Source organism: Megascapheus bottae, chromosome 4 (genome assembly GCF_031878675.1).
Source record: "Megascapheus bottae isolate mThoBot1 chromosome 4, mThoBot2.hap1, whole genome shotgun sequence".
NCBI classification, from domain to species: domain Eukaryota; kingdom Metazoa; phylum Chordata; class Mammalia; order Rodentia; family Geomyidae; genus Megascapheus; species Megascapheus bottae.
This window is the reverse complement of record NC_143512.1, coordinates 1,576,273-1,597,762: the sequence shown is the minus strand read 5'-3', so window position 1 is coordinate 1,597,762 and position 21,490 is coordinate 1,576,273. Positions and strand designations below refer to the sequence as shown.

Here is a 21,490-nt window from a genome sequence, read left to right as displayed (position 1 = left end):
AAAAAATTGGTCCATATGATTTCTGACTTCATGCTCTGGCCCTAATTCTTCCTATCTCATCATTAGTCATCCTTCCAACATGTAATTAACTGCAAAGTCCACCTTACCTCACCACACTATCTGGATTCTGGCATAGGATGCAACAAAAAAAAAGAAAAGAAAGAATAAACTATTGTCTTTCAAAAAGTGTATGTTTTGGGCCGGGAGTTTGGCCTAATGGTAGAGTGCTTGCCTAGCATCTACGAAGACCAGGGTTCAATTCCTCAGTATCCCACAAACATAGCAAAAAGCCAGAAGTGGTATGAGGCTCAAGTGGTAGAGTGCTAGCCTTGAGAAAGTCCAAGGACAGTGCTCAAGCCCTGAGCTCAAGCCCAGGACTGGCAAAAAAAGTGTATGTTTCTAGGGACCAGTGGCTTATTCCTGTAATCTTAGCTATTTGTGTTTGAATTTAATTTGTCCTGGAAGGTCTGAAATTCTTATCTCCAATTATCTGCAAAAAGTAGCTGAAAGTGGAGCTGTAGTTCAAATGTTATTGCTTGCCAAAAGCCTCCGGGACAGTGCCCAGGCCCAGAGTTCAAACACCAGAACGAACAGGTACACACACACACACACACACACACACACACACACACACACACACACAGAGACCAAAAAATAATGAACATAGGTAGCAAGAACTATTTCATGCAGCCTAAAAGGTCAACTATGGGCATATCAGAAAATGTGGAAACATATCCAGATGGAAGGAGATTCCACTTTTAGTTACTGGATTCTTCTGTATTAATCTAACATCTTAGGTAGAAGTTGGTACTGGAGAGAAGCTATCATATCTCACAGTCACTGTGTGTAGTATAGCACTTGCTATTTCTCATTTCTTCTCAAGTCTAATGATGAATCAACCAAAGGAAAGTGTCAGCAGAATAATGAGAACATATTTACTTGGATGAGTCTCTTCTTATTCTTAGAATGATCTCTGTATTGGCTTTATACAAACTTATATTGCAAAATGCTAACATATAACTACATGAAGAATTGATATCACAATTAGAAAGTCCATACAATTCAGTCTTATGTGTCCCTACTAAACAACAAAAACTCCAATATCTACTCTTGTTCTTTTGTGTGTGTGTGTGTTTTTTTATTGTAATTAGTAAAAGGGTTACATGATATTTGCCAGATAGAAGGTGCATTAATTCACATACATTGATACCCTTTCACATGTCTTGGTACCCATTTCCCTCCCCCCCACACCTCCCACCCGTCTTGGTTTTCCCCCCTTTCCTATCAAATTTCAAATATCCAAATACAAATAAATTCAATATATCAGATAACAAAGTGAGATACTACACCAATAAGATAACCAAGGGACAGCAAAGGAGATGAGAGACAACATAGTACATTAAGGACAACAATCATTCATTATATGGCTTTTGTTTCACTATCCTGGAGGTCCTTTCAATTAGCTTCACATTATATGTCCTTATGTATCAAGATTTTGCTCTATTGCAAATCTCTGCCTGTAGAGCCCAAGGTTTCTACTGATTATGACGAATGAAGGAAACCACTGAGCCTAAGTTTCTTTGAGTCTGGCTTACTTCACTTAATATGATTTTTTCTAAGTCTTTCCATTTCCTAACAAATGGGGCGATGTCATTCTTTCTGACAGCAGCATAGAATTCCATTGTGTACAAATACCACAACTTGTTGATCCACTCATCAACTGAGGGACATCTAGGTTGGTTCCATATCTTTGCTATGGTGAATAGTGCTGCAATGAACATTGTTGTGGTACTAGATTTAGTATGTCCTTGTTTCTGGATGGTTGGGTAAATGCCAAGTAGTGGAATTGCTGGGTCATAGGGGAGTTCTATGTTTAGCCTTTTGAGGCACTGCCACACTGCTTTCCATAGTGGTTGAACGAGTTTGCACTCCCACCAACAGTGTAGTAGTGATCCCTCCTGGCCACATCCCCTCCAGCATCTGTTGTCATTCGTTTTCCTGATCCTGGCCATTCTAGCTGGAGTGAGGTGGAATCTTAGAGTTTTGATTTGCATTTCTTTTATGACCAGAGATGTTGAGCATTTCTTCATATGTGTATAGGCCATTTTGGTTTCTTCTTCAGAGAAGACTCTAAGTCTTTGGCCCATCTTTTAATGGGATGGTTGTTACTTTGGAGGTTAGTTTTGGAGTGATTCAATTTTTTGAGTTGTTGATATATTTTAGATATGAGGCCTTTGTCCGTTGTTTGGTTGGTGAAGATCTTCTCCCACTCTGTAGGCTTCCTGATTAGTTTACTAGCTATGTCTTTTGCCATACAAAAGCTCTGCAGTTTAATGCAGTCCCACTTATCCAGCCTTTCTCTGATTTGTTGTGATTCTTGGTCCTTTTAAGAAAGTTTCGACCTGTGCCAAGGAGGCCTAGTGTATCTCCTATTCCTTCCTGTAGAGTTTTCAGTGTGTCAGCTTTTACCTCCAGATCTTTGATCCGTTTGGAGTTAATTCTAGTGCAAGGTGACAAAGAAGGATCCGGCTTTAGTTTTCTGCAGGTGCTTAACCAGTTCTGCCAGCACAACTTGTTGAAGAGGCTGTCTTTCTTCCATTCTATTTTTTTGGCTCCCTTGTCAAAGACTAGGTGGCCATAGGTCTGTGGTTTAATATCTGGGTCCTCAGTTCTATTTCATTGGTCTTCAGGCCTGTTCCTGTGCCAGTACCAAGCTGTTTTGAGAATTATAGCTCTGTAATAGAGTCTAAAGTTTGGAATTGAAATTCCTCCAGCGCTGTTCTTTCTGCTAAGAAGTGTTTTTGCTATACGGGGTCTTTTATTATTCCATATGAAATTTTGGATTGCCTCTTCTATTTCTTTAAAGAATGACATTGGGATGTTGATGGGTATTGCATTGAATTTGTAGATAGCCCTTGGCAAGATTGTCATTTTCACAATGATGATTCTTCCAATCCAGGAGCATGGGAGGATTTTCCATTTCCTTAGTTCTGCTTTAATTTCCTTTTTTAGGGTTTTAAAGTTTTCGTCAAAAAGGTCCTTTACATTCTTAGTTAAGCTAATTGCTAGGTACTTTATTTTCTTTGAGGCTATTGTGAAAGGAGTTTCTTTCCTGATTATTGCCTCGTTCTTCTCACTGTTGGCATAAAGGAAGGCAGTTGATTTTTGAGGGTTGATTTTATAGCCTGCTACTCTTCCAAAGCTTTGAATCAGCTCAAGGAGCTTGGGAGTAGAGTCTATAGGATTCTTTAAATACAGAATCATGTCGTCTGCAAAGAGGGATAGTTTCATTTCCTCTTTCCCTACTTGGATCCCCTTTATGCTTGCTTCTTGCCTTATTGCACTGGCTAGGAATTCTAGTACTATGTTAAAGAGGAGTGGAGAGAGTGGGCATCCTTGTCTCGTTCCTGATTTTAGAGGGAATGGCTTTAGATTTTCACCATTAAGTGTAATACTAGCAGTAGGTTTCTCATACACAGCCTTTATTACATTGAGGAATGTTCCTTGGATTCCTAGTTTCTCCAGAGCTTTTAACATAAAGGGGTGTTGGATCTTGTCAAATGCCAATCACAATCATGTGATTTTTGTCCTTGCTCCTGTTGATGTGTTGAATTCTATTAATTGATTTGTGTATGTTGAACCAGCTTTGCCTCCCTGTGATGAATCCAGTTTGATCATAGTGTATAATTTTTTTGATGAGTTGTTGTAGACGGTTGGCCAGTATTTTGTTGAGAAGTTTTGCATCGATATTCATCAAAGATATAGGTCTATAGTTCTCTTTCTTTGATGAATCTCTGTCTGGTTTGGGGATGAGGGTTATACTGGCTTCATAGAATGAGTTTGGTAAGGAACCTTCATTTTCAATTTCGTTGAAGAGCTTGATTGGTGTGAGCTCTGCTTTGAAGACCTTATAGAATTCAGCTGTGAATCCATCTGGCCCTGGGCTTTTCTTAGGTGGAAGTTCTCTAATTGCCATTTCTATTTCAGAGCTTGAAATAGGCCTGTTGAGTTGGCTTAGTTCTTCTTGGTTCAGTGTGGGTATGTTAATATTGGCTAGGAATTCATCCATTTCATCTAGATTCTCAAATTTGTTGGCACAAAGGTTTGAGAAGTATTCCCTCATGATATTCTGAATCTTGGTAATTTCTGTCATGATATTACCATTTTCATCTGCGATTTTGTTTATTTCGATATGCTCTCTTCTTTTTTTGGTAAGATTTGCTAAGGGCTTGTCAATTTTGTTAATTCTTTCAAAGAACCAACTCCTTGTTTTGTTGATTCTTTCTATAGTTTTTTTGGATTCCAAATCATTTAATTCTGCTTTGATTTTAATTATTTGCTTTCTTCTACTGGGATTAGGGTTGGTTTGTTGCTCTTTTTCCAGGAGCTTAAGGTGAGACATTAACTTGTTGGTTTGCAATTTTTCCAACTTGTTGTTGTAGGCACTCAGCGCTATAAATTTTCCTCTGAGTACTGCCTTTGCTGTGTCCCAAAGGAGTTGGTAGTTTGTGTGCTCCTTACTGTTAAATTTCATGAACTGTTGGATTTCTGTTCTGATCTTTTGGATGACCCATTGGTGATTCAACAATGTGTTGTTCAGTCTCCATGACTTACAGTGTTTTCGTTGGTGGAGATGTGTGTTCAATTCCAGTTTGATGCCTTTGTGGTCTGAGAGTGTGCATGGAATTTCAGTGTTTCTGAATCTGTCCAGGTTTGTTTTATGGCCTAACATGTGATCTATTTTGGAAAATGTTCCGTGTGCTGCTGAGAAAAACGTATATTGTGTTATTGCTGCGCGGAATATTCTGCAGATGTCTGTTAGATCTAGTTGTTCTATATAGTTGTTCAGTTCTAAGGTTTCTCTGTTGAGTTTTTGCCTAGTTGATCTGTCCATAGGTGAAAGTGGTGTGTTAAAGTCACCGACAATCACTGTATTTGGATCTATGTATGGTTTCAGTGTAAGTAAAGTTTGCTTGATGAAGTTTGGAGCTCCGGGATTGGGTGTGTAAATATTTAGGATCGTTATGACTTCCTGGAGGAAAGATCCCTTTAGTAGTATGTAGTAACCTTCTTTGTCTTTTCTTACTAATTTTGGTTTGAAGTCTATTTTATCTGATATGAGGATGGCAACTCCAGCCTGTTTATGGGGGCCGTTAGCTTGATAGAGTTTATTCCAACCTCTCACTTTCAAAAGATGTTTGTTTTTTTTGGGTAAGATGTGTCTCTTGAAGACAGCAGAATGATGGCTCTTGCTTTTTGATCCAACTAGACAGCCTATGCCGTTTAATTGGAGAGTTAAGTCCATTGATATTGAGAGTTAGGATTGAGAGATATTTATTAGGTCCTACCAATTTTAAAAGCTTTTATTTCGGTCTGTGTCTTGACAGTTCTTGTGGTCCTTAGGTGGTATGCTGTTTAGGTGCCATTTCTTTCCCTATATTGCATTTATTTTGGTTTTCTATGTATAGAACATCTTTGAGAATTCTCTGTAGTGTTGGTTTTGTTGCGACATATTGTTGCAGCTTTTCCCTGGAATGGAATGTTTTTATTGTTCCCTCAGTTATGAATGAGAGCTTAGCTGGGTACAGTATTCTTGGTTGGTAGTTATTTGACTTAAGGGCATGACATATATGCTTCCAGTCACTTCTTGTTGCATGGTCTCTGCTGAGTAATCTGGCGTTATTCTGATTGGTTTTCCTTTGTAGGTTACTGAACCCTTTTCCCTGGCTGCCTTTAGGATCCTTTGTTGGTTTCTACTGATCCAGTTCAGATTACGATGTGGCGGTGAGATGTTCTTTTCTGGTCAGGTCTGTTTGGGGTTCTAAAAGCTTCTTGTATCTGGATGGGTCTGCCCATCTGGATATTTGGGAAATTCTCTGAGATGATTCCCTGAAGTATATTTCCAATACCATTGACCTCTTTCTCCAGACCCTCCTCAATACCAATTAGCCTTAAATTAGGCTTCCTAATTGTATCTTGGACCTCCTGAAGCGCTCTCTCATTTTTCGTAGATTTGGATTGACTCATTTTCTGTTCTTTCTCTATAATAACTAAATTATCTTCAGCCCCGGAAATTCTCTCCTCTGCATTGTCTAACCTGCTATCAAAGCTATCTACTTTATTTTTCATCTGCCTTGCTGCTAATTGCTCATTTTTGATGCCTTGCATCTCTTCTTTTAGATCATGTATGGATTTCTTTAGCTCCTTGATTTCTTCCAGGGCCAGCCGGCAGCAAACCAGGGTTCCTGGATTGGGATTCCTGAAATAGGGGCAAGGACTAGGAAAAAATAGAAGAGAGACAAACAGATGGAGTTCCGGAGGACTACAGCCCAAGTCAGCAGTCCAAGAAGACTTTGAGCTCTAGACTGCCGCCTAAGACTCTCGTTTATTTTAAGTTCCGACCTTAAATACTCTTCTTAAAACTAGGGAGTTGCCAGAGGCTACATTCATACAAAATAGTAAACAAATCACATATAGGATAAATGAGAAAGGATTAACATTGCTTAAAGTCATCATGATAAGAACTGATTGACATTGCTTAAAGTCATCCTGATAAGAACTGATTGACATTGCTTAAAGTCATCCTGATAAGAACTGATTAGCATTGCTTAAAGTTATCCAGATAAGAGTTACTTCCTTGTGTATACAGTTGTATAGGTCCAAGGTCAGGTCCAAGGTCATTGACCCCACAGTCCGTCCCCAACAGATATCCATTTGAGTGGTTAGCTCAGTAGCTTTATTTTCTTTGAACATTTGCTGGAGTTCGGGCACCTTTTTATTTGTGGAGTCTATGAATTCATCCATCTTTCTTTGAACAGCCTTTATTATGGTCTCCTTTATGGCTTCTTCTTTTTCACTTATCACCTTGTTTATGGTTTCCTCTTGTTCAGCTATGGCTTCCTCCCTTATGTCTTTCTTTATATTTTCACATTTTTCATTAATGATGTTTATCAATTGCATTTGTATAGCACTTGGAAGACTCTCCTCTAGGTTTGCCAGTGACTGTTCCACTGGCTGTTTACATTGGGTGGGGGAGGTGGGAGATGTTGTTTCTTGATTCGACATTTTTCTTGAGTTTCTTATTCTGCCCATTTGAAAATGGGAGCAAGATTAATACTAAACACGATTATAGTTTTTCAGATATATCCAACCGAGACCTCTGTAGCTGGCAGACTCTAGATGTTCACAAGTTTTGATTGGTGTTATCACTCTTTCTTTTTGTGCAGTTACCGACTAGTCTAATTATTCACTGATAAGCGATTTATATCCAAAACAATAAGCCTCTCAATCCAATCTCTATTGTCTTTAAGTCCCTCTGAGCCTAGAGAATGATTAAACACCTAGATATACAATGTTGCTCAACAGCCATCAAGTGTAGATCCATGCAGTATAAGGGTTGAAAGAGGAGCAGAGGTCCAGAGATAGAAAAATAGAATGAGAGAGGTCAGGGGGTAAGTAGGTAGAGTATTTGCGTATAAAGTTTAGAAAGTATTAGAATAAAACTTATGTGTTGCTGCGCGACTAGCTCTTAGCCCAACCAGTGGCCTCACAGTGGACCATGGGATGGATCTGCGAGCTTCCGTCTGAGCGTGGTTGGCGGACGTTTTCCTGTGCTGTTTCCAGGGGGGGCCCCAAGCCAAGGGTGTGGGGATTGAGAGTTTCAGGAGCTCTCAGCAGGACCAGCAGGATGCCCCTCTGTTCCCAGGGGCGGGGCCCAGCTGGGGACGTGGGCTCCAAGGGCGGAGCCGCACCTTTTTGTTTCTCAGAAGGGGAGCTTGGCTGCTGGTAGGCCCTTCAGATCCCTGCTGTGTTTCCAGTGCTTTGTCAGAGTCTGTGACTGTGGGGGAGGCCCTCGGTGGTGTCTTGCTCAGGATTCCCAGCTGGAGGATGCCCCGCTCGAGAATTGAGGGGGGGCAGATGCTGGCTCCTATTTACCCGCACCCCCTACCCACTTTTGTAAGGTTGGGTCCCAAAGCGCTCCACTCTCCAGATCCAGTGGCCTGGGTGAGGAGCCTGGTGGGCGGGTGGGAGCTGGGACAGCTCCGCCTCCCCTGGTGGGGTGCTGAGTCTTAGGGTCCGCCTGCTTGTCAGTCTCCAGTCAGAGGGCTGGGGGTTGAGCCCGTTGGGCGGGTGGGAGTTGGGGCAGCCCCGCCTCCCTTGGTGGGGTGCTGGGTCTTATGGGTAGCCCGCCTGTCAATCTCCAGTCAATGGCCTGAGGGAGGGGGCTGTTGAGGAGGGGACAAGATTCTAAATTCCTTGCCCCCCTGTTCCAGCCAGTCTTTCTCGGGCGGGGTGTTGGGGTCTGAATTAAGTTCTATTGCTTGGCACCGCTCCGGTTTCCCGACGTGTTTGGGGATGCGCTGTATTACTCACGCCTCTGCGTCCGACTGAGGGTGCTCCACGGTGGTGGGGAGTCTTTCACTCCCCTCGGGTCTCCGCTGCCGCCTGTGTTCCGCATCTGGGTTCCGCTGCTTCCGCCGTTTGCTGGCCCGGTTCTGTGCTGGTTTCTGCAGCCGTTAGGCTACCAGCCTGGTGCCCTCCACTGCCGCCGCTTTTCGTGGATTAGAGCCGGTGCCCGCCCCCGCTTTCCCCGCTTGGAGCCGGTGCCCGCTCAAGCCGCTTTTTGCGGCTTGTTCCGGCTCGGCTTTCCGCGGCTTTGGGCGAGAGGTGGGGGAGGGGTCCTCGCGTTCCGAATTCTTTGAGAAAGTTGGATGTGAGCTTTATCTGGATTTCTTTTCCAGTTTTAGTCCTTCTCCGTTGCTTTTTGAGTTTGTTGTTGTGGATTTCTTTAGATAGTTGGCTCGTGGGACTCCCTGGTTCTCTCTTTTTGTCAGAGAAAGCTAGGCAGCGTCCCTATTGTCTCGGCGCCATCTTCCTTCTTCCCTGGCTATGTGATTTTTTTCTACTGTTGTTCTTCTATGTTCTTAATTTGAACTTAATCTGTATGAAATGAGTTTGTTTTCATGACACTGTATTAAGAATTATTTAAACGTTATGTAAAACTTAGCTTACTAGATTTTCAATTTGTGTCATTGCTAGAAAAAAGCCATTATGCAGATAGTAAAGACTAGGGAAGCTTTCAGCAATTATGTTGTCATCCAATAGAGCTTAGGGTTGGCTTTGCTGAGCCCTGAAGTCAGTAAAAGAGGGCAATAATTAGGTAAAGAGCCAAGAGATAGATGAATCACATAACCATGAAAAAAGATAGCATTCAAGAAATACATAATAGGTTTTTAGTGAATAGAGCAGACCAGAGCAACATTAAACAGACTTTAGCCATGCTCAATGTTATAAGACTCACTAAAGGAATTTATCAGAAGCAAAAAGAATGAACCAAGAATCGTCTGGTCTGTTATCAGATGTGTTATACATTGTACCACTGGCCCATGACATTTGAGGCTTATTTTATTTTTTGTGTTTTGTTTTTTCCCATTTATTACTGGTTTTTAATTTTACACTTTTTTGTGTATATTCATCTGTTTAGGGGAGGATAAAGGGGAAGCACAGAACTGACAAAACAAAGAGTGAACTAATTCAACGGTGATACTCACTAGCCATTATGTTGAAAATGAACTATACAACTTATGGGAGGGAAAAATCTGAGAGAAAATGGAGGAGGTGACACTGTTCAAAAAGAAATGCTCACATTACCTGACTTATGTAACTGTAACTTCTCTGTATATCACCTTTACAATAACAATAAAGAAGAAAACAACTACCAAAAAATGAGAGAGAGAATCGAGAAAGACTGTGAGAATGACAATCTTTAAATTTAAAACAAAGAGACATCCAAGGAAACATTTTTCTTCACACTTCTAGGAATTTCTCTGTAACTGGAACACATTATTACAGTTACTATACAAACCACTATGGAGATTCCTTGAAAAAGTAATATATTTCACTTCTAACTCTACACTCAAAAGAATCTAAATCCAGATGGAGTAGAGATGTCTGAACACCCATATTTTTAGCAGCATTATTTCCCATGACCAAAATATGGAATCAGTTGAAGTGTCCATTGTCCAATAAAAGGAAAAATAAAATACACAATAGAGTATCATTCCGCCATAAAACAGAATGAAACTTTTCTTTCTTTTCATTTTTTTTTGGCCAGTCCTGGGGCTTGGACTCAGGCCCTGACCACTATCCTTGGGATAGTGCTCTACCACTTGAGCCACAGCACCGCTTCTGGCTTTTTCTATGTATGTGGTACCGAGGAATCAAAGCCGGTTCTTCGTGCATGCTAGGCAAGCACTCTATCACTAGGCCAAACTCCCGCCCCCCTAGAATGAGACTTCTATTTCCAGGAAAAATGATGGAATTGGAGATTCTCATTAGAAAAACAAATCTCATATGGTTTCTCACAATAAGAATGACATGAATATAAAAGGGAGCTTTGCTGGGAACCAGTATCCAAAGGCTAAAGGTGAGGCTACTGGGAATGAATTTGATAGAAATAGCTCATATGCATATACAAAAATAAATTAATAGATCTATTTAAAGTTGTTTCAGAAATAGAGGAGGGAGATAAGACAGTAATAGAAGGGTGAAGTTTGATATATGGAAATATTAGAAACTTATTTGTATACACTGAATTCCAAAATGTAAAACCTTCCTTAACTTGTAGAAAACTTTAGAAAGAAATGAAAATAGGTTAGACACAAAACAGGATCTTGAAAATGTCATGGAGAGGAGCAGATGATAATTGACTGCAGAGATGTTTGCACAGCTATGGAAATTTAACAAAACTGATTAAATTGTACACTTAAAATGATTCTAACTGCTATTATTAACACTAGAATAAGAGGACATTAGTATCTCACATATCTATCTCATGCTCACTACTAGGTACTGTTTATTTTTCTATAACACTCTCCTAAAACCCCATGTTTGCATTCAAAGTTTTTATGTATCTTAAAGTGGAGCCACTACCTCTGGTCTTGATATCCTTAGCTTAGCATGATTTGTGTGGCTCATCCATATTTTTGCACAGCACCGTGTTGCCACTGGTGTATTTTCATTCTCATATAGTATTTCATTATATAAGTAGGCCACACTGTATTTATTTGTACATATAATTTGCATGCATTTATTTTTCATTTATATGCTAATTTTTGATTGAGAAAGAATATTTGAACTTAATAGACATTACCAACTCACTTTTTTTGTTTACAATGTGTTTTTCCCAACTTAAATTCCCTGAATGAGACTAGTTGCTTTCCATGTTTATCAGCATTTTATATAACCAGCCTTTTCCTTTCATTTTAAGGGCTTTATTAAGTTTTAGTAGTTTGATTTTGTACTTCCTTAAAGACAGATGGCATTGAGTATTTCAACTAAGCCTGTATGTATGTATGTGTATGTACATATATATCATATATATAATTTATAACCTATCTACATATATATATATAATATTTGTTGAGGAAGATTGCTCAAGCTTATGTATTTTTCAATTGAGTTGTTTTAATAATTTAGAATAGTTTTTAATACTTTGAAAATTTATTGAAAATAACTTTTTCTACTTGGCAAGTTTTTCATTTTGACAGTGGCATAGTTTAATAAACAGAAAAGCTTAATTTTTATGTGTTCAAACTAATATTTGTTTGTGGTTTCTGTTTTATTGGGCTCCATTTGAGGAATCTAAATCATCCCAAGGTATAATATTTATCTAATAATAATCGAATGTAAAACAAAATCTTCTGTGGTCATACTGATTGAGTGTATACTAGGTCATCTGCCCAGGATATAGAGGGTAGTCTCAGTATTCCTTCCTTCCTTCCTTCCTTCCTTCCTTCCTTCCTTCCTTCCTTCCTTCCTTTCTTCCTTCCATTTCTTCCTTTTTTCTTTCTTTCTCTCTCTCTTTCTTTCTTTCTTTCTTTCTTTCTTTCTTTCTTTCTTTCTTTCTTTCTTTCTTTCTTTCTTTTCCGATCCTGGGCTTGATCTCATGGCCTAAGCACTATCCTTTGGCTTTCTCAAGTCTAGATCTCTACCACTTGAACTACCGCACCACTTCCAGTTTTCTGGTGGTTAATTGGAGATAAGAGTCTCACAGACTTTATTGCCTAGGCTGGCTTTGAACTTCAGTCCTCAGATCCCAGTCTCCTGAGTACCTAGGATTACCGGTGAGAGCCACTGGCACCTGGCTCAGTATTTCTTATGAAAACAAACTAAATCATAATAGCTTGACTGATTTACTTATTTATATGAATTTTTTTACTATAATTTTTACTAATATAATTTCACTAAATTGTAAATAATGTACTTTATTTACAAAGTAGATAGTATTGTTTTTCTTTTTTTGTGTGCCTGTCTCAGGGCTTGAATTCAGAACCTTGGTTCTGTCCTTGAGCCATGGCCCTACTTCCACATTTTTTTATTTCTGAGTACTTTATTGGAGATAAGAGTCTCACAGACATTCCTGCCTAGCCTTGCTTTGACCTGCAATCCCTCAGATCTCAATCTCCTTAGTGAGTAGCTAATGTTATAGTAATGAGTCGCCAGCACCTGACTTGTTTTTCATTTTACAGAAAAGATAAAATGAGCAAATTATGAAGTATAAATTTTCTAAAGTAGCAAATGTAATTTATGGCAACTTCATTGCATTTGTTTTTGAACTCATACTCAAATATCATGTGCCCCTGAGATTTCCTCTATACAAGAAACTCACTATCTTGGCTTATAGTTCTGAAAGATTAATTTTATTAATTTCACCAAGCTGTAAGAATATTGGCAGGGTGTGTGTATGGAGGAATTGTTTAAAGGGGTGACATTGACCAAGACATACTGTATTCATAAACCATTTTGTTGACAACTCCTTTATACAACTAATTAAACACAATTTAAAAATATTTTCTGTGGCAGATAAAGGAAGACCTAGGTCTAAAAAAATAGCAGAAAGTGGAAGATGGAAACGGAATTCATATAAAACATCTCAAGAATACAACATAGAAACTGTAGTGGTTGCAGACCCAGCAATGGTTTCTTATCACGGCACAGATGCAGCCAGGAGATTCATTCTAACCATCTTAAATATGGTAGGCAAACTTTAAAGCGCTCGGAATTTTTTCAAGAAAACTCTGAGGAAGAATGTGTGAGTATTTACAATGAAGTTCTTTAATAATTAAATCATTACTAATACTTTCCTTTTTTAGTATCATAAAAATACTGATTTGCTAATGAGTTGTACCAAATTGGTCCATCTCCAGGGTTAGCAAAAAGAGTTCACATCTAGTTCAAAGCAACAGCAACTACAATAATAACAATAACAAAAGCCTTTGCCTTTGTGATTACTTTTAATGCAGTAAAACTTTTTCTTTTAAAATTTTTTTGCTTGTTATTGTTTTATCTTTGTTTTCAGTTAGAAACTTTTGGTTGATATTATCGGAAATATAATATTTGTTCATATGCAAGGTATTAGTGGTATATAAAAGATGCTGGTTGTTCACTCAACTTATAAATGGATGCCATACTGATTATCAGATATAATTCCAGTTATTAGATAGTATTTTAACTAGCAAAGCCATAGATAGCTCAATGAATTTAACAATTGCTACTGTGGAGAAATTTGTCTGATTTGTATTCTATATTTTATAACCTTTCTTCAGGGAAGAACTTGAGGGTTTATAATAAAGAGTGACTCAAAACAGGGCACTGGTGGCTCACATCTGCAATCCTAGCTATTCAGGAAACTGAGATCTGAGGATAGCAGTTTGAAGTCAACCAGGACAGGAAAGTCTGTAACACTCTTATTTCCAACAAACTACTCAAAAAGAAAGAAAGAGTGAAAGAAAGTGAGAAAGAATGAAAGAAAGAGAGAAAGAACAAAAGAAGGAAGGAAGGAAGGAAAGAAAGAAAGAAAGAAAGAAAGAAAGAAAGAAAGAAAGAAAGAAAGAAAGAAAGAAAGAGAAAGATCTGGTTTAAGTGGTAGAGGGAAAAAGCTCAAGAACAGTGCCCAGATCCTGAGGTCAAGACCCACTAACCCCACCTCCCCTCAAACTGGCTCTTAGTAGAGAAGAAAAGGAATAAGACATGATATTATCCTAGAAGAGCAGGTAAGATTGAGAGAAATGAGGAGGTTCTTATTTTACCAGTTTTTCTATTGCTGGTCCATTTTACCAGTAGATAGTTTTACACACTTCAGAAACCATGCCAATATTAGCTGAATTCTGAACTTTCCACTAACCCACATCAAATGTGTAGACAAACATACCCTACCTTCATTTCTTTTACATAATATCATCTTTGAACACATGGTTTTGTACATTGTTTTAAAAGCTAGCATTTTTAATGTGTTTTATATATCTTAGTGCACATTGAAAAATGCTTTCTTTTAAAACAATGTATTACTTTAAAAAATCATTCTAATTCCCAAATATTATGTTTCTAGCATTTAACAAAACTTAAAACATTTTTCAGCTTATTATAAAAACTTTATTTTTATTTTCAGGTTTTTAACCTTTTCCAACAGAAGAGTCTTGGTGTGCAGGTCAATCTTCGTGTGATAAAGCTTATTCTGCTCCATGAAACTCCAGTAAGAAAACTGTATTTTTATTCAATTAAGTGAGTGAAAAATTATGTTTAGGGAGTTTTAAGTAAAGAAAATTTTAGGAATATATATCTTACTCACTTAAAATCCAAAAAAAATTGGCCTTTACTTGTGGTTAAAACCTCAATTTTGCAACAATGAAATATTCTTTGTTTTCAAGGGTCTTGCCAACAAATCTTAGCTTTCCAAAATGTTACATTTAAGTGTGATTTTAAAGAACAGATTTATTTTATTCATTAAAAATATGATTTATAGAGACCGGGAGTTTGGCCTAGTGTTAGAGTGCTTGCCTAGCATGCACGAATACCTGAGTTCAATTCCACGGTACCACATACATAGAAAAAAGCCGGAAGTGGTGCTGAGGCTCAAGTGGTAGAATGCTAGCCTTGAGAAAGTCCAAGGATAGTGCTCAGGCCCTGAGCCCAAGCCCAAGACTGGCCAAAAAAAAGATATGATTTATAAGAGATTTTATATTTTTATCTTTAAATACTTGTACAATGCAACAAATCAGTTTATCTTCATCAGTGTAACTCCTTTTATTATTCACCCTCCTCCCTCCCAAGCAAACCCCCTCATTAATTTTTAAAAATTTTATAGGGTATTTATTGAATTTTATAATAAATTCTTCCCGCTTCCTCTCTTCATTTGTCTATACCCTATTTTAACCCCTACCCACCTTTGTCAGTATTATGATAATCTTTTGTTGAACTGTGAATAAATTATTCTAAGGATATATACCATTTGAATATTTTGGTGAATATATTTGTATACATTTACATAAAACCCTGTATCTGTTACTTGCACATTTATAAACTCATATACATGTAGTTTATTTCAAGTAGACAATGTCCTTTATTATCACTTTCACATGTCATTAAACAAGCACTTCAAAAATCCTTATTTTTTAAAATATAAAAATTAATGACTTCTGAGCCAAGAGGGTGGCCTAGTGGTAGAGTGCTTTCCTGGTATACACTAAGTCCTGGGTTTGATTCCTAAGTACCACATATACAGAAAAAGCCAGAAATGGTGATATGGCTCAAGTGGTAGAGCTCTAACCTTGAGAAAACCCAAAGGCCATGCCCAGGCCCTGAGTTCAAGTCCCATAACTGGCAAAAATAAAAAAATAAATAAAAATAATGACTTCTGTAGGTCTAAAAGTTTGCTATTTTCTATGGTACTTTTTTCTTTTTAATAATAGCTTCAAACTGATTTTGTAATTATTACATCTTGACATTTTATGTTTTTTAAGAATTTACTAACGTTGATTTTTACATTATATTTTAAATGTCAAGTTTAACATACAAGTGTTCAAGGACGGAATCTCTATTTACAATCACTGGGACTTAGTATTTAGAACTTAATCACAATTAGGTTAAGGGTTTGTATGTCATAGAAACATTAATTTATGAAATAAAACATTATGTCTATAGAGTCATAGTTTTTAAGTTTATATAGTTATGTTTATATTTCCATTACCATGTCCATAGCTTTAGGTATGCAGTTATTGAGTCCTCTCTCTTGTACTCTTTGGATATAATAGCCACATATTAAGGATACCATGCGCCTTTTGATCCTTAGGTCTTGACTTGTCTCACTCAACATGATTCGCTCTAAATTCATCCACTTCCCTGCGAATGCCATGAAGTTAATCCTAATATTAAATGGTCAGTTAATTCTAATAATATATGGTTTATCCTAATAATGTATGAACTAGGTTAATCCTATATTCTTATGGTTAGTAGTCTGCTTCACTAATTCACAACGTGCCTTCAGGTTTTCTTTCTTAGTATGTCTAAGAATAACCAGCAGGTAGTAAGGTACATTTTGTTTCAGGCTGATCTGTATATTGGGCATCATGGAGAAAAAATGCTAGAGAGCTTTTGTAAGTGGCAGCATGAAGAGTTTGGCAAGAAGAATGAGATCCATTCGGAGATGTCAACACGATGGGGAGACGACTTGAATTCTGTTGATGCAGCTATACTTATAACAAGGTAAATTTTCCAAAGGTTATTGAATTGCATTCCCTATACAATATGTGATGTTAATTCCATTAATCTTTTGATGCAATGCTTTCATTATAGATATTTGATTCAGAAATTATTTTAGCATAATGTTTTTTTATCTTTAAAAATTTAATAGTTTTAACTATTAGAAACTTTCAAAATTTCCCTCATAGTATAAACACTTAATAGTCAGTAGATTGTACTGCATTACATCAAAGATGATTTCCAAAGAGGAGGCCCAACAATGAGACAAACAGAAGCAGGATTCTTGAAATAAAGGTATGGCCTTTTAAGGAGATAGTTTAGCATAATGTTTTAATAATATCCTTCAATTTGTAATAACTGATTATTTTTATTGTCGGGGTAATGTATAGAGGGGTTATAGTTACATTTACCACGTAGTAGGTGCATTACTTCTTACTCATTGATACCCCCTCTCATGCTTTTGTCCCTTTTCCTTCCTCTCACTCCTTTCCAATCACCTTGTTTTCCCCCTTCCCTTTCCTATTTCAAATAAACAAATGAATGTATATACAATATACCAGATAACAAAATCAGACACAGTAACAATATGAGATGAACCAAAGAGCAAAAAAAGAGAAAAAACAACAACACAGTACATTAAGAACAACAATCACACAAGATAAATTCAAAATATGTTTTTTGGGGCAAGATGCATCTCTTGAAGACAGCAGAAAGATGGATCTTGGTTTTTGATCCAATTAGACAGTCTATGCCATTTAATTGGTGAGTTAAGTCCATTGATATTGAGGATTGAAAAATATTTACTAGTTTCTGCCATTTTTTTATTTCATTAGGGACTATGACTTGTCAATTCTTGCTGTAATTAGCTGGTATGCTTTTTAGGTACCATTTCTCTGTCAGTAATATGTTTGTGTTGATTTTCAATGTGTAGAACATCTTTGAGAATTTTCTGTGATGCTGGTTTGGTCGCTGCATACTTTTTAACTTTTCCTTGCTATGGAAGGATTTTATTGTTCCCTCAGTTATGAATATGAGCTTAGCTGAGTACAGTATTCTTGGTTGGTAGTTATTTGTCTTTAGAGCAGGACATACATCCTTCCAAGTTCATCTTGCTTTCATAGTCTCTGCTGAGAATTTTGTGGTTATTCTGATTGTCTTTCCTTTGTAGGTGATTATTCCCTTCTCCCTGGCCGCTTTTAGGATCCCTCTGTATGGATTATAATGTGGCAGTGGGATGTCCTTTTCTTGCCAGATCTGTTTGGAGTTCTTAAAGCATCTTATATCTGGATGGGCCTGCCCTTCTGGATATTTGGGAAGTTCTCTGAGATGATTTACTGATGTATATTTCCAATACCATTAACCTCTTTCTCCAGGCCCTCCTCAATACCTATTAGCCTTAAATTAGGCTTCCTAATTGTATCTTGGAGCCCCTGAAGAGTTCTTTCATATTTCTTAGACTTGGTTTAAATCATTTTCTGGTCTTTCTCTATAAATTCTAGGCTACCTTCAACTCTGGAGATTCTCTCTTCTTCATTGTCTAACCTGCTATCAATACTTTCTACTTTGTTCATCTCTGAAGTTCTATTTGGTCATTTTTTATGCCTTGCGTCTGTTGTTTTGGATCTTGTACAGTCTTCTTTTCCTCCTTGATTTGGATTTGAGTGTTCTTTGAAGTCTTTTTTCTCAGAAGCTTTATTCTCATTGGACTTTACTAGGCATTCATTCATCTTTCTGTTTGTGGATTCTATGAATTCCTCCATTATACTTTGATTGGCTTCCTCGCGTTCACATATATCCTTCTTTATGTTTTCAAACTTTTCATTGATCATGTCTACCAAGAGCATTTGTAGAGCATTTAGAGGACTCTCCCCTAGGTTTCATATTGACGGCTCTGTTGCCTATTTAATTTGCAATTCCCTGATTTGTCATTGTTCTTGAATGTCTTGTTATGCCAGTTTGAAAATGGGAGCAAGACTAATATTGCATAAGACTACAATTTTATGATAATAACCAACCTAGTGCTCTATAGCTGCCCAGACTATAGAGGTTCACAATCTTAGACTGGTATTTTCACTCTCTCTCTCTCCTTTTGTGCACTTACAAACAAATCAACACCACCACCTAAAACAGTTATATCACATCCCCCCAAAAAAGAAAAAAACCAAACAGCCTACAATCCAATCTCTATAAGATTTAAATCACTTTGGACATATAGAATAATGAACATATATATTTATATATATATTTATTTTGGGTCAATAACAATCAACTTTAGATCTATGCACTATGAAAACTGAAGAAGGAACATAGGACCAGAGATACAAAGATAGTATGAAAGACAAGAGGGAGAAATAAGAGATGAGTAATGTAGGAATGTGAGAGTAATATAGGAATGAGTGAAAGGAATAGAGTAAAGATAACTGACCTAAGTGATAGGAAAGGTAAATAAATGAATAAAAATATTTTAAAAAATAAAGAGACTATATAAAAGAAAGAGAAAAATGTATGTAAAAGAGATCAATGATTCAAAAAAGGCACCTCATAATTATGAGTTCTTAAATGAGAAGTATTAAGATTAAAATCTGAAAGATTAAAAAGTAGGGAACTGTGTTAGTGAAAATAAAATTTGGAACAAGTCTGTACACAATGAAGGAGGACTACTGATATTTGCTGTTGCTACATTTCTAGGAATCACCACAGTGACAGTAGGGGAAAAAAGGAGGGAGAAAAAAATGGCCAAAAAAAGGAACAGGTAAAAATGAAAATGAAAAACATCATAAATTTTTTTAAAATTTTGATTAGAAAAAAATATTCTTCTGTTTCTTTGCAGAGAAACCTGTGTCTCCACTGAATTCAGGATACAGTCTCTTTAAAAAGTCTCTTATCTCCTATGTTTTGGCTTAGTTGGTTTTTCCAATCAGTTTGCTTGAGCGGGCTGAAAAAGTTGTACCTTACAGACTTGGGGGTTTTTGTGATTGCCCTCCCAGGTTAATTTACTGGCAGGGAGATAAGCTTTCTGTGACCTGCAGGAGAAAATTGGCTGGTTTTGTAGCTTGAATGTCAGTGGAATTGAATTCTATGTGGACTCCATAGTGAGCTTCAGAACTCACTCTAATCCACCTCGGGCCACTATTGTTTTAGGGAATTTAGCTGGCAGTAGCCTTGGAGTGAGCCACCTCTGGCTTTGTTTACCTTGAGAGAAAAGCCAACCCACCCAGAGAAGAATTGTTCCCTCCAGGGTAGGAAACCAATTACCTGGCTAAGCTGACACTGGTCAGATCCTTTGCCCTTTTGAGACATGACACTGCTGAATTCTCAGGCTCTAGTTATCTGCTATTTGGTCTAGCAGGATCTTTGCCAGTAGCCAAGATGGTGCTGCCCTCAGCTAGTGGAGGAGGGGCTACATTCCCAATGCCATTGTGTGAGAATATCTTTAGTGAGGTTCTCACACTTCCCCTTGGTTGTCCCCGTCTATCTGTAGCTGGCAGGATGAAGGTTTCTGCTACTAGTCACCTGGTCTGTGCTCCAGGTAAGTGAGTGCTCAGGTTCAGGTACATTGTCTTGGAGCAGATGCTCTGGGGAGCAGCAGCTGCCACTGCTGCCCCTGGCGCTGCTGCCCTCGGCACTGCTGCCCTCGGCACTGCTACCTCCACCAGTGTGGCCTCAAAACTGTCTTCTTAAGCAGGCTTTTTCCTCTCTGAGATCTCTGTCTTATGTAGAATCAATTCTATAGCTATAAACTTTCCACTACAATGCTAAAACTGGTATCTTGGCTACAGCTCAGAAAGGCTCACCCTGAACGACTGCCATCTTCTCAATCATCTAATTGATTTTTAACAGCCAGATATTAAACCACATCTTGATAAAATACTTGATTATTTAATTCAATGAATGAATACCACTTAATATCTTTTATGTCAGAAGACAACATTTTGATGAAATTAAAAATAGGGAGTTAACCTGATGAATGTAACTATAACTCCTGTACATCACTCCGACAATAAAATACAATAAAAATATAGAGTTAGTTAAAATTATGGAGAGTTTTTGATGGAGCATCACAATATGTGGCTACAGTATAATTCATTCACTGTCACATAAAGTACTCTTTTATAATAATAAGATGAAACAAATCTTTATTTTATATTATTACTAATGTGTAATGTAAACATATATATTACATGTACATAGCACATACAATACTAATTAATATAAAATATGTCACATTTCAGTACTATATAGCTATAAATATAACATATGTATTCATATTAAAAATAATTGTAGACAAATTCCCATAATCTCAATAGGCTTTTATTAAGTTTATTAAGTTTAATTTCTGTTTTTAGAATGTCTAATTCAAGTAACAGAAAATTTATTTGTTGCCTATTTGAATATAAAATTTCTATGCCTTTCTATACAAAAATCTTGTTACTTATATGGTTGTTTGGCTTTAAGCTACTTAACAATGTGACAAATTTCTACTCATTATATTGTACATAAAATACTCTTTTACAGTTCACATAGTTTCTGCTTCCATCACAGAAAAGAGCTTCAATTAATTCTCAAGCTTATTAAATACTAGCTGCATTGTTAATACATTAATCACATTTGTTCAGAATATAATATAACATGTAATTGTTAGAATTTGAAATGCAGATCAGTATATAATTTATACAATCTATGTTGCTAATTTTCTGTAGGTGAGTCTTCTAAGCCAATGCTCGCAAAACATCAATGCACATTCATTCACTAATTTCAATATAATGATTTAATTTAGTTACAAAAATATTAACATTTCACGTTTTTCTGCAATGAATCTACTTTGAATGATAATTATGTAAAAATATTTCTCAGTAATTCTTGGAGAAAGCTAAATTTATGCAAGGACACGATAGCACTTCTATTTTGAGCTATACAGATGTACCAGATACTGGAATTCTGCAATAAACAA

At 37.2% G+C, this 21,490-nt stretch overlaps 1 protein-coding gene across 1 annotated transcript in view; it reads left to right on the top strand.

The window, feature by feature from the left end:
* Adamts19 (ADAM metallopeptidase with thrombospondin type 1 motif 19) overlaps nucleotides 1-21,490 on the top strand; it is a 239,548-nt gene that overhangs the window by 38,920 nt on the left and 179,138 nt on the right. Inside the window, exons 4-6 of the mRNA XM_090331069.1 lie at nucleotides 12,865-13,037; nucleotides 14,450-14,533; nucleotides 16,385-16,542. Of these exons, the coding sequence (XP_090187195.1) occupies nucleotides 12,865-13,037; nucleotides 14,450-14,533; nucleotides 16,385-16,542 (415 nt within the window). The remainder of the gene's footprint in view (nucleotides 1-12,864; nucleotides 13,038-14,449; nucleotides 14,534-16,384; nucleotides 16,543-21,490) is intronic.